General features: G+C 44.0%; 1 protein-coding gene and 1 long non-coding RNA gene across 4 annotated transcripts; both read right to left on the bottom strand.

The window, feature by feature from the left end:
• Positions 1 to 1,437: 1,437 nt before the first annotated feature.
• Positions 1,438 to 4,291, bottom strand: LOC311019845. The gene is made up of 6 exons (XR_014597839.1): positions 4,217 to 4,291; positions 2,989 to 3,037; positions 2,361 to 2,396; positions 1,967 to 2,041; positions 1,730 to 1,761; positions 1,438 to 1,560 (listed from the first exon to the last, which is right to left on the bottom strand). It is a non-coding gene; the product is annotated as an uncharacterized lncRNA (long non-coding RNA).
• Positions 4,292 to 4,727: 436 nt separating this feature from the next.
• On the bottom strand, positions 4,728 to 12,743 carry fxyd6 (FXYD domain containing ion transport regulator 6). Of its 3 annotated transcripts, none has more exons than XM_084018673.1 (8): positions 12,560 to 12,743; positions 7,755 to 7,805; positions 7,283 to 7,300; positions 6,911 to 6,946; positions 6,754 to 6,828; positions 6,570 to 6,606; positions 6,093 to 6,142; positions 4,728 to 5,948 (listed from the first exon to the last, which is right to left on the bottom strand). In XM_084018673.1, exons 2-8 carry the CDS (start codon positions 7,798 to 7,800, stop codon positions 5,911 to 5,913), a joined length of 300 nt encoding a protein of 99 aa, XP_083874799.1. In that variant the 5' UTR covers positions 7,801 to 7,805; positions 12,560 to 12,743; the 3' UTR covers positions 4,728 to 5,910. The 3 variants fall into 3 exon arrangements, with proteins under 3 accessions (XP_083874799.1, XP_083874797.1, XP_083874798.1); XM_084018671.1 differs by having other exon boundaries at positions 7,283 to 7,306; XM_084018672.1 differs by lacking the exon at positions 12,560 to 12,743 and adding an exon at positions 12,254 to 12,328 and having other exon boundaries at positions 7,283 to 7,306.
• Between the last annotated feature and the right edge of the window lie 87 nt (positions 12,744 to 12,830).

Below are 12,830 nucleotides of genomic sequence, written 5' to 3' on the forward strand. Positions count from 1 at the left end.
CTGCAGCCCTCATGGAAAGCAGAGAGGACTTGGAGCTCCAACCGGTAAAACCGCCTGCTGCACGGCCCGGCAGTTGGGTTCAGTGTTAACGTGCACAGCTCCAGGTCCTTCATCCACAGATACAGGAGTGGGGGAGAAGGGGGGAGGGAGGGAGAGAGCAGGGGGTCCTTGGGACTCACCCAGTTGACAGCTCCTGTCTCTGCCGGTAACGACTTATTTATTCAGGGATAATTAATCAGGCGCAGTTTTCTGGCGGTATGATTAATGCGCTGTGTCATCTGTGCTGCAGCAGCAGCAGCAGCGTTGGAAATACAGCAGCCCGTGTGTGACGTCGCTGCTGTGCTTCAGCAGGAAGACGGGGTGTCCTGTTAGAAGTAACGAACTTGGTGTAGCAGCTCCTTCTTTCTACGCTGGCCTGCTGCAGCCCGTCTGACGCGTGTCTCTGGCCTGTTTCCCTGCAACAGTTAGTTTCTAGTTATTATCTAGTTATTATTAGTTTATATATTATAATAACAGTATTTGCTCGTGTTATTTTCCTCACTTCAGTCAGCGGGTTCCACTTCCTCTCGGCCTGCGTCGCGAGGGAAGTTGTGGTTCTTCTTCGCTACCTGTGCTGGTGTTGGTCTCATGACGCCACCTGGCGGTCGTTTAGGTTACCACAAGTCAAACGAACAATATTAACACCCGCTTTTAATCCCTTGTTTTTTGGGGGGGATTGAAAACATGTGGCTGTGCACTTTTATATTATTTAAATTACTGGTTGATATTTTGATAACTGTGCTTTGAGCTCTGTAGAACAAAACTATTAACACAGCAAATCCAACATGTTCATAGAAACTGGGTGCGGTAATGAAAGCGGCTCAAACACCAGGAAGTTCCAGGTCGAACACGTGACTGTAGTCCAAAGATGAACAGACGGAAGGCGGAAACATGTATAAACTCAAACACCTGAAGGGGGCGTTTCCTTTTCCAGGTAGGAGCGCCTGTTTTGCTCCTTATTTGCCAGAGGCATCGTCACGTGGTCCTCCTGCCTGGGCCTTCTGACAGCAACAGATTTGTTTTTTCTTCATTTGTATTCAGTTGCTGACTTGTTAAGTTTGTTATTGCACATTGACTTCTTTCATAGAGTCATTTATATGACATATATTAGCCCTATTTTATGTTTTATATTGTTATTTTTATGTGCAACTGTGAGAAAATGACAGATAAAGCTTTCTTGAATATTAAATATTAGATGAAAAAGCTTTTACTTCCATACTAGGCTACATAAACTACAACAAGATGCATTTATTTAGTTAGTTAGTTAGTTAGTTAGTTAGTTTTTCAGAGTTGAATTGTTAAGTTAAGTTGTTTTTGTTGTTAACTTGTTAAGTTAATTTAAAATGCAGACAGCCCCAGAGCAGCAGCGATGCCAAACAAGAATAAACATGAACACAGCAAGGTTACGCACACTTTATTAGTACAAAAGCCTTACATCCTTACACACATAACAGCATTGTAGCACATTTTAGCGCTCTCCTCCCGGTTCTCTTCAGGTTACTCCTCTTCAGACCTTTTTGGCTGGAGACAATAAAACAGTGGGAAATGTAATCCATTAATACATTTTTCATTGCATGCAAGTTTTTAGCTTGTTTAACCTGAAGGTATGCAATTTAAAACTTTTTTATTTATTTTTATTATCCGTGTGGCCAGCAGATGTCGCTATAAAGCCGTGTTTCATTTCACTTACCTTGGATTTGCCACAGTTGGCGATCTTGTTGCCTTTAGAGGAAGAAACAGTGATTAGGTCTTAAAGCTCAGAGCTATTTCCTTTTCTTTCAACAAAGCTGCTCCAATAACACCAATGATGCAAACAGAGGTGTATGATGGGAGCAACAGAAGCATGTCATCACCCCTTACTCACTAATGTGTTCAGAGGCGATGTTGTTTGCATTCAGCCAGTCTGACCGGCAACATGTTGGCTTACCTGCCAGCAGAATGACGGAGAGGAACACGATGATCCCGGCGAACGCCAGGCCTCCAACACGTAGTGTGTAGTAGTCTACAGATGCACACAGAACAATGTCACAACACCATCACTGTCACCCTTTTGAGTGTGCCCCCACCCCATTTCTCTCTCGTTTTATCATATTGTAGTCTCTCTCCTTCGCTTTCCTTCACACCTCTGACTGCCTCTCCTTTTTCATTTTCACTCTCCATTCTCTGGCTCCTCTTACCCATATTTGTTCCTCTATCTCCACTTTATTTGCTCATCTAACCAGCAGAAACTCCCTTTATCAAGCATGCTTTCCACATTCCTCATTCTGTTTTGTAAAGCACTAGCAGGAGTCAAATATTCAAACTATTTCATGGTTACTTACCATACACAAAGTCTGCGTCGAGATCGACGTCTGCCCCTGTGGATAGACACAGTAGACGTAGGAGGAAACACATTATACTTCTACAGAAACATAGCTGCTACAGAGACATATTCTAAAAGTGTTTATTTGTACACCTTATTAATGAGCTTATATTTAATTGATCCCAATCACTCGCAGTGATTTTGCACTGATTTACACCCACTACCAGCAGAATGACTCGCTGTCTAAGTAAGTTAATAAAATAGGTCATCCCCTGAAGGTGTTTTTCACACAGACGGCATGCTATTTTGGGATGAGTTTGGCCGTAAATCAGATTCAGAACTACAAATGTTCCCTCAGATGTGATCCGTTAACACCATCCGACATTATCCCAAATACTGGGGTCGACTCCAACGCACCATGTCGTCCTCTTCCCAAACAGAACTGTGAGGTTTTTGCTCCTCAAAATACAGTAAGCAGTTCATAAGTCAACCTGGCTCTGCAGGTATGTGATTTACAAGCTGCTGCTGTTGTTGTTGTCCGTGGTTCTGACTCTGAATGTCTGTGACCTTGCATAATGGTGTCATGTTCAAGTGACTCTCTCCTCGGCTGGTGGATAATCAGCAGTTGAAGGATGTGCCTAACTTACCGCTAGAAGACATGATGCCAGCTCTCTTTTGTGTGTTCAGGTGACAAATCTGTGGAGGGTCATAACACAAACAGTTAACAAAAGGCTGGTGATTACAGCAGCTGGAAGGCCATGGACCGTCCACACCTGCTGTTTTCTAATCTTGTGTTTATAAAATGAGAATTCATGTATTCGCCATCGAGTCTGGAACCTGAAAACAGTTGGTTTTAGGGTGGAAGATTTGTGTGGATTTGGTTTCAGTAGTCTCTCCATTTTAATTAGATGAGATGCTTGTTTAATTGGGCTTATTCACTTTGGATGAGAGGTAGTTGAAAGCTTGGAAACTCTATACGTCCTGACAAATTGCCTCACTGGGTTCCCCCGCTACAGACTTAGGAGCAAAGTGATTGCCTTGCTCTTCGCTGAGAACTTTAAGAGGCTAATGGTGATATTGATCCTCTTCCCCCCACACCCTTTCTCACTCTCAATCCTTTACAAGCACACACACACACTCAAGGTCCTCGTTTGATCTACATCTCCTGACCTATAATCATTAACTTGCACAGATTAACAGACTAAAAATTTCCCTCGCTGTCTCCATCGTGTGCGAGCACGCCGCTGTGAATTGTGGACTTCAGTGCTTTCATTTATAATGTGTCTGAGGCTTTTCAACGCACCACTGAGCACAGGGGCATACTGGGACAGTTACTCATTAATATATTACAGCTCTATATTCATTAACCTTGAACCTTGCACAGTTTGAGAGAAATTATAGATGGGGCGAGGAAGAGGAGCTGTGGCGACGCTTGCTTAATAATGCTGAATTGATACACGCTGATTTGGGTGGATAACCACACCATGTGTGAATGTGCAGCGATCCATCACTGTTATTAGATTTCTTCAATGGGGTGCAATTAACAAGAACATTGTCAACAGAGTGCTGCCCGTCCTCTGCACCCATGTTACAAGACGTGTGCTTTTAGAGTTTGCCTTATTAAACAATGGAGAAACTTGGTTGAAAAAAGCTGAACTTTTCAGACGATAATGCCAACAGTTCCTATTTTACATGGAAAGACACATTCTAGGCATCGACTAACAGCTCAAAAACGTGACTTACATTGTACTCATGAGGAAGAACCTGTCTGTAACAGTTTAAACCAATGCAAAGGCATCTGCAGTGAACACACCAGATTTATTTTCACGACCTGCGCATTTAATTTAAAGTTTGTTTAGGAAGGTTCTTACTCACCTGAGCTGCTGAAGGCTCTGTGTTACCTCTACCCAGGTGTGTGGCCCCGTCTGTGCCAGGGGTAGGTGCAGACCAAACTCCCACCCCACAGGTCCACCCTCTAACACACACACACACACACACACACACACACACCCCTCCACACCCACAGCCGTATTTCAAACCAGCAGCTCATTTTCATATTTACTGTCGAGTCTCGTAAACTTTGTACTCTGATGCCAATAAAGAGTATATCTGCCAACCTTTGGAATCACAGCAGGACGAGCAGCACATTACTGGCTCTGCTGGAGAGGTCCACATTTTCTGATCACTTCATAGCACCAAGTAGCAGCTCATAACCTTGAGTGACATTGACAGGGGAATGATCTGCTTGATTCCAAAGACTGTTCGAAGGTTGCTTGTGAAATGTGCTTTTCTTGGCTAAAACGTTTGAGCATAAAGACACTGAAGAGAAGTCGGTAAAATCCTGTCTTCATGTAAATGAGCATAAAAACACTGTATTGAATGTGGTTAGACATACTTTTATTTCTTTATGCCAAAAGCACAACAAGTGGCTCCACAACAAGGCCTCATGCGTAAAATGAACAAAGCATTTACTTGTAGAGCGGCTCATAACTCACTGTCTCGCTATGATTCGGCTTACATTTGGCTACTTAGCCTTGCACATAAATAATGTTGATTTTAAATGTCACTTCCCTTAAAACTCAGCACCCACGCTTTGTTTCTATTTTTTAGAAATGTAATTCATTTTGGCCGAAGCATCATGGCAGCGAGAGAGAAAGACTGAGCAAGCAATTTAATAGGTAAACAGGCTTTGAGACTTGCAGCACTAGCGAGTGTGTATGGGGAAACTAATCATAGTCTGCTGGAGAGGAGTTAATCCAGGTGGAGCCAGTGACAGAGCGGAGAAGAAGGCAGTGAGACAGCTGATGCAGGAGCTCCTTCCTTTTGGGATGTAAAACACTGCAGTGGAGGAGCTCATGCAGATACCTGTAAGCCATCCGGTGCTCAGTTAGAGAGCCGGGGCAGCTGAGATTGTCTATAAGGCTCATTACATTTACATGTAGAGATACACATGTACCTGTGATATATACACAATCATATGTAGATATAGATATATATCTTTATCTATATATGGAGGATATGCACATTATATACCCCATGTAACCCACCATTTAATCATCGACCTAAATGAAGGATATTTAATCTGTATATCTAACCTGTAAACTATCTGTATATACATTTATATTCCAAACACAACCCAGGATTGACAAAATAAACAACAAATTGACTAACTCTAAAACCTAAAGGCAATAGATAGAAGTACAAAACGAAGAACAGCAGACCACACAACATTAAAGCTTTTTTTTAGGACTTCCAAAAACAATCTTGTTCTAAGTTGCTACTGGCTAAGACAAAGAAGTGGAGTGAGAGACTGTCAAAAAAAGGCACAGGAACGGACATAAGCACTAAGGGACTGGCACGGTCACAATGGAGCACAACGGGCTAAGTGTTGGTCTTAAAGGGCACAACATTTTATGTATATTAAAATAATACACCTCTGAACATATACCTCCCCTCTAACTCTGATAACCAGTTATAATAACCATCCATTTTCTTCACGCTTGTTGTGGCTTAATATTAGATCAAACTGATCTTCATCTCAGAAGGCAGCTTGGTCCGATGGAGTCGCCTCAGTTCTCTGCTGGAGTCTCTTTGGCAGCGGCTGCAGCTGAAAGAGGTCAAGGACGAGCGGTTCAGCGGACGTACCAGAGCTAAACATTAAACCGTTTGTGCCTCCATGTGTTCACAGTTCTCAGTGATGGATGTGTGTCTTGGGGTGAGCTGGAGGTGAGAGTTAAAATGCGCATCTTACCCTTGGAGACAATCAGGTTCTCCTCGTGTGCCTCCTCGTCGCCGGGGGCCCTGAAGAGAGGATCCACAGGTTGTCATGGTAACCAAATTGGGTGGTATGACAAAAAAAAAAGAAGAAAAGAAAAAAAAGCTGTTTGTTTTCTCTGCCAGGAGGATCATGCAACCATGGATCATGCGAGGGAGCGTGTCTGTCCACGGTAATCTCTCATTCTGCTGCAGACTGCACCATGTTTTGGGGCGAACAGTTACGTCTGCATGCTCAGGGGGTTCTTGTGGTTTCTCAAAACACTTTTCATTTCCTGTATTGTACTGACTTGACTGTCTGAGTCCTCACTCACTACTCTTAAACGACCCCTTGCCAGCAGTAGTAGTGTATTCATTCACTCATACAATACAGCAGTGGATGTTGCAGACACACCTGAGGAAGGTGCACCCTCTGGGTTTTTGTTTTTTTAATCAGAGAGGGACACTGACATACCTGGGCTTCTGGTTGATACTGCACCGGCATCGTCGACCTAGAAATGAAAGACATCATTAGCTGCGTTGACCAGAGGTTTAATTAGATGTCTGTGTCATCACTGCTAACAGTGGTTTACCTGATGATACATACATATATATATATATATATATATATATATTTACACACACAGAGGTTTACTTACTAAGGATGAGAAGAATGCCCAGTGTGAACAGCACCACGCCAAAAGCCAGTCCTCCGATCCTCAGGCTCTCATAGTCTGCAGAAGTTGATGACAGAATGAGGAGGAGGAGCCAAACGCTACAAAACATTTCTCTATGTGTAGACACGTCTAAACTTACCATAAACAAATGGGTTTTCAACGGTCTCCTTGTCATCTGTAAAACCAGAAACCACACATTTACATCCAAGGTGTTCAGACTTTACCAGTGTTGTTCAGGTGGGAGAGCAACACTGCATGCTAGAATAAGTGTCTGGATATCAGCTGTTTATATCCACAGAATGTGGTTGAGGTCTAAATTGATCGTTCCTGTCTGGCTATTTGAAGAAAGTAACACTCTATGCATTACAATTTCATATATTTTTTGTTTTGTATTCATACATATTCCTTATCAAACAAACACTTCAGCACTGAATTCAATCCAAAAAATTAAATCGCTGTATGATTTCATCTGCAACAACAGGCCCTCCGTGGCCCCGTCGAGCGTACTCACCCTGTGCACTGGGGTCTGCTGCGGCTGAGAGGTGGTTTGAGTCAGAGGGTGGGAAAGGGAAAGAAGAGAAACACAGGAAAGGAACAGGAGAGGACCATGAGTGCGAAATGCTTACTCTCTCTGTGCTTTACCATGAGCCCTGGGTGTTATAGAAAAGTCTTTCACAGCACTGCACTTCATCATCTATTTGTAGTGTGTGACTGTGTGAGCATGTGCCTATGTGTTTTACATTTATTCACACTATAAACAGACCTCCCGCAGACAAAGCCAATCTGTGAAACCCACACACAAACCCCGAAAGCAGTAATTGTTGTTTTGGAGCCCACACCCAGCGAGTGCCTTTCCGTGTGCCATCACTGCCTGCCCCGACACCGCCCCCCTATGGACACTCTGTGTGTGTGTGTGTGTGTGTGTGTGTGTGTGTGTGTGTGTGTGTGTGTGTGTGTGTGTGTGTGTGTGTGGAGGGACTTACCAGCCACGCACACCAGGAGTGAAGTGAAGAGCAAAATAGTTTCCATGGCAACTGTTGACATAGAATAATAAAGAGAGAGGGTGTGTGAATGAAAGAAAGAAAAAGAGGTCTGCGTTGGTCGGCGACACTACTCCCTGCATCAATGAACACATGCACACATGGGGTTTGTATACACAACGCTAGCACACACACAACACAGTACACGTAGTGTAAAAGGTTACACATCACACACCCCACTATCCAGACCCGGATCCCCGGAGTTCAACTGATATCGTTGTTATCATGGCGATCCATGTTCAGAGGCAGCATGCATGTTCTCTTTTACTGGAGAGATTACTCCTCTTTCCTCCCTGTGGACATCTCACACAACCTTGGCCTCATTTTCATGATATTCAACACAACTATGTCTCCGACAAAATGTGTTCATGTTCAAGTTTAGTTTGTCCCAACAAGTTCTGCACGGATTGCCATTCAATTTTGTGCAGACATGCATGGTCCCTAGAGGATAAATCCATCCATCCATTGTCTACCGCTTATCCTGCATTCAGGGTCGCGGGGGGCTGGAGCCGATCCCAGCTGTCATTGGGCGAAGGCAGGGTACATGGACATGTAGAGACAGACAGGTAACCAGTCTATCACAGGGCTGACATGTAGAGACAGACAGGTAACCAGTCTATCACAGGGCCGACATGTAGAGACAGACAGGTAACCAGTCTATCGCAGGGCCGACATGTAGAGACAGACAGGTAACCAGTCTATCGCAGGGCCGACATGTAGAGACAGACAGGTAACCAGTCTATCGCAGGGCCAACATGTAGAGACAGACAGGTAACCAGTCTATCACAGGGCCGACATGTAGAGACAGACAGGTAACCAGTCTATCGCAGGGCCAACATGTAGAGACAGACAGGTAACCAGTCTATCACAGGGAGACATGTAGAGACAGACAGGTAACCAGTCTATCACAGGGCCGACATGTAGAGACAGACAGGTAACCAGTCTATCACAGGGCCGACATGTAGAGACAGACAGGTAACCAGTCTATCACAGGGAGACATGTAGAGACAGACAGGTAACCAGTCTATCACAGGTCTATCACAGGGCCGACAGACAGGTAACCAGTCTATCACAGGGAGACATGTAGAGACAGACAGGTAACCAGTCTAGAGACAGACAACCATTCATGCTCACATTCACAGCTACTCAATGAACCTATCCCCATCCCGCATGTCTTTGGACTGTGGGAGGAAGCCGGAGAACCCGGAGAGAACCCACGCTGACACAGGGAGAACATGCAAACTCCACACAGAAGGACCGACCCGGGAATTGAACCTGAGACCCTCTAGCTGTGAGGCGACAGTGCTACCCACTACACCACCGTGCAGCCCCCACCTTTGTTTTGTCGTGACAACTTTTGGATGGATTGCGATGAAATTAGATAATATACCCGTATGGCTTCTGTGAACAGCATCATTGGATCAAATTCTTAATTTGTCCACTGCTTTGGTTAATAACTAAATAATTGCAAAATGAATGACATCACCCATCAGCTTTGTGTTGAGTGCTAATTAAGACATATTAGCTAACATGCTAAACTAAGATGAAAATGGTAAACATTACAACTAGCAAACATCAGCATGCTGCCATGGCGACCAAGTTCATATTCTGGCATTAGCGTTTAGCTCAAAGCAGCATGCTGTCTTCGCCAACTGAACACTGATAAGCAACCATTTCTATCTGTCGTAGCCAACACCAAAGAGTGGGTGAGAGTAGTGTTTCAATTTGAATACACATCGCTTAGAAGATTTGACAGCAAAGCATTCAATGAAGCAACGTCTGCAGTACAACGTGTATTCTCTGTACACAAAGCATGAACGCATCTGTATGAAGGCTTCCAGAGTCCAAAAGCTTTCTATATCTCAGGCTTTACCACTTGTTTGACATTGCACCTGCCCTCTACCTGTCTGTCTTCATGGCATCTGACTGTCTTTCTGCTCTCAATATTAGATGACTAAGTGCACTTAAATTAATCAGGTTCATTATAGTCATTAGCTGTAGCATTCCTGCCCAGTTGCTGTTTGGATGTTGCCGCTTCACATATTTGATTTGAGAGTCATCTGAGCAACGCGCTGGTAACAAGGACATTTATTACATGATGTGACAAGATGACGACAGAGAAACCCAAGGCCTCCGGCATCCATCCAACTAATGGCCGGTAATCTCAAAATGAAAATCAATCCATGTGACCTCCGACTGAATAGTTCCTTGTTTTCTAAATGGAAGTGGATGTGCATTGATTTTTGTATTTGATATTTTTACACTGACAATTTGACACACATTTTGACAAGATCTTGTTTCTAGGTACTAACATATTTAACATTTATAAATAGTAGATAAAAAAGAGATTTCAGGAAGTGTTTTTGCTGTCATGACTACACAGTCAAGCCTGAAATCGTTGACCTTTAAAATACGGTGTTGTGAAAAAAAGGTGTACCTTTTTGTTTTTACAAGATCCTTCTCAGGTTATTTTGACATTTTATCATCAATACATAGATACTAAACTCCTATAGTTTTAACATAACTCTTTATCTTGTTATGTCATCTTCATTTAAAAACATGATTTTTTTCATCAGGCAGCTGCTTAGCCATTTGAGAAATGTTCCTAAAAACTCTGCGGTGATTTCTTCAGGCACACCGATGATGAATAAATATTGAATACAATCATGAGATCACATTTAACAGTATTACTGTTATTTAGGTGCACTATGAATCTCTTTTGAGTGGGTCAGTGGGTCAGTGTCACATGATTGTCCCATGAGAATCCTTTTAGGTGTTTGGCACTGCCAAATGTAATGTATCAGCTCTTTCTCTCCCCGGGTATCACACATGGCACCTGAGCAGTTGCCTCTCCATCTATCCTTAACCCACTTTATCTGCACCTTTGTTTAGCAGATATCAAGTTCCAGAGCCAGGCTCCCCTTTGTCTGGGAGGAGAGGACAAGAAATGGGTAAGGCAGGGAGGCTGTTTTCGGTAATGCGGGGGCAAGGAAAGGGCAGGTTGAAAGACGGCGAGAATGAGAGGCAAGCAGACAGGGACAGACATTGTTTGCAGTCAGGCGAAGGGCATGCAGAGGAGACGCTGGCCGAGGAGACAGAGAGAGGGCAGGGGAAGGGCAGCCTGTTGTAGGAGAGGAGCATTAAAAAAGTTCAAAGCCAAATGTGATGAGGGAGAAAAGAAACAGCAGGGTGATCAAAGAGATAACATAACCAGAAGCAACGGGAGCAGCGAGAGGATAAAGTGGACAAGGCAGAGCAGAGCAGAGTGACTGACATGTGGAGAAAAATGTTGATCTAAGCTTTGACATCACACCACTTGGCTAATGTGTCTCAGACAAGCTTAAGATGAATCTTAAGCGTGAATCTTTTGTAAAAAAAAAACATCTAAAATTACAGTTTGACTGATGAGTTCAATGGAAATGACGAAGTACACAGTTTTCATTGTATTTGTGTTTTTCCATGAGACCACACCACTCGTGTTCTTGTGTTTGGCATCCTATCCTGTGCACATTTCCATATTATGGAGATGATCACAAATTACATTGTGCTCCATCTCCCTGGCTTGCTGTACGTTCCATTGTCTGATCGCTGCAGGAGGTGCAACTTCACGTCAAATACTGACTTTACGAAATCTCTGTGTCTCATGTTTTGTAATTATTTAGGTCCAAATGCGAAGTTTGAAATGTTTGGTTGATTGGCATCGTTGTGTCAAATCGTGACATTTCACTCCACTCTTTTGTGCTTGTAAGTATTTCAACAAATTAAATACATTAGTCCCAGAATCAATTCAAATGGCATTAGCCATTGTTCAGCATGATGACACAATGTAGTGCAGCTAAATAGGTCACAACACAGGTCTCCATAACCTTTGTGGAAAAAATCCACTTGGCCCCCTATAGGCCTATCGACCATCATAATGAAGTTACATTACCATGACAACAATGTGCGTCGTTCCATAGTATCTGTTTATCTCCATGGTAACTGTCTCCATCTGTAAAATATTCTGGCGCCTACCGAGAAATGGGGTCTCGTGTGTGGGGAGAAAGACAAAGACAGCCGGAGTGCAGCCGTAAACAGGAGCATGGGGTGTGGCACGCGGCTTTAAACTCCAGTTGTTTTCCACACAATCTCCACACATGCATTTCTACCTCCATCCACAGAACAGCCTATAGGAGACGTTGTACATGATTTTGTGCAAGTTGCGCTCCGACAATAACGCATTGACACGCTCCGCATTATAATGCAAACATGTTGGCATGAATGGCCTTTATCTCAACACCGATGCGTGACGTGCGCGCGTTCACCCACTTGCGCGTCCCTCAACCTGTGGATCACCTGACGGAGCAGAGAAACGCAGCCGTCGCGCGCCCTTCTCCGCGTCCATTGCCTTGATAACAGCAGTGACATCACGCACGACATCCGAGATTTGGTTCTCAACTTACTGGCTTGGATGGCTCACCGCTCGTTTTAAGGCTCCGAGAGGCGCGTGCATACAGCCGCGTGACCAGTCGAGGTTGATCACTGATCACTATGATCGGTGGCAGCAGACACGCCCTCCTTCTATTTTCTATGATGAGCAACAGGCAACCTGATAAATGGCATCGCTGCAGATTGATGTCCAGCGGCTTGAAACATCTTTCCCTCATAATAACATGATTTATTGACATTTGCACGTGTGCTCATCTTTTCCCTCCCGAAACCATAACAACACCATCGAAGACATCACATATGAGCGTTGATCAACTTACCACTTGTTTCTCCAACGGACCGTTGGCCAACACACTGATCCCCCCAAAAATCAATCAGCTTGTCTTACAAGGCGTTTTCCAAATATTCTCATCTGTCAATAAGTGCACACTGCTCACATCTATCTGCCCTGGGAAAAATAGATGTGATGGATAACAATGTGAGTCCTGAAGTGACTACGTTGAAGCCCTCCCCCTCTCTCCCGCCCTCCCTCTCTCTCTCGCGCATCACAGACCCCCAGCGTAACGCCAGCCTCCTGTGTGATTGACAGCT

Source organism: Eutrigla gurnardus (assembly GCF_963514095.1).
Source record: "Eutrigla gurnardus genome assembly, chromosome: 10".
Classification (NCBI taxonomy): domain Eukaryota; kingdom Metazoa; phylum Chordata; class Actinopteri; order Perciformes; family Triglidae; genus Eutrigla; species Eutrigla gurnardus.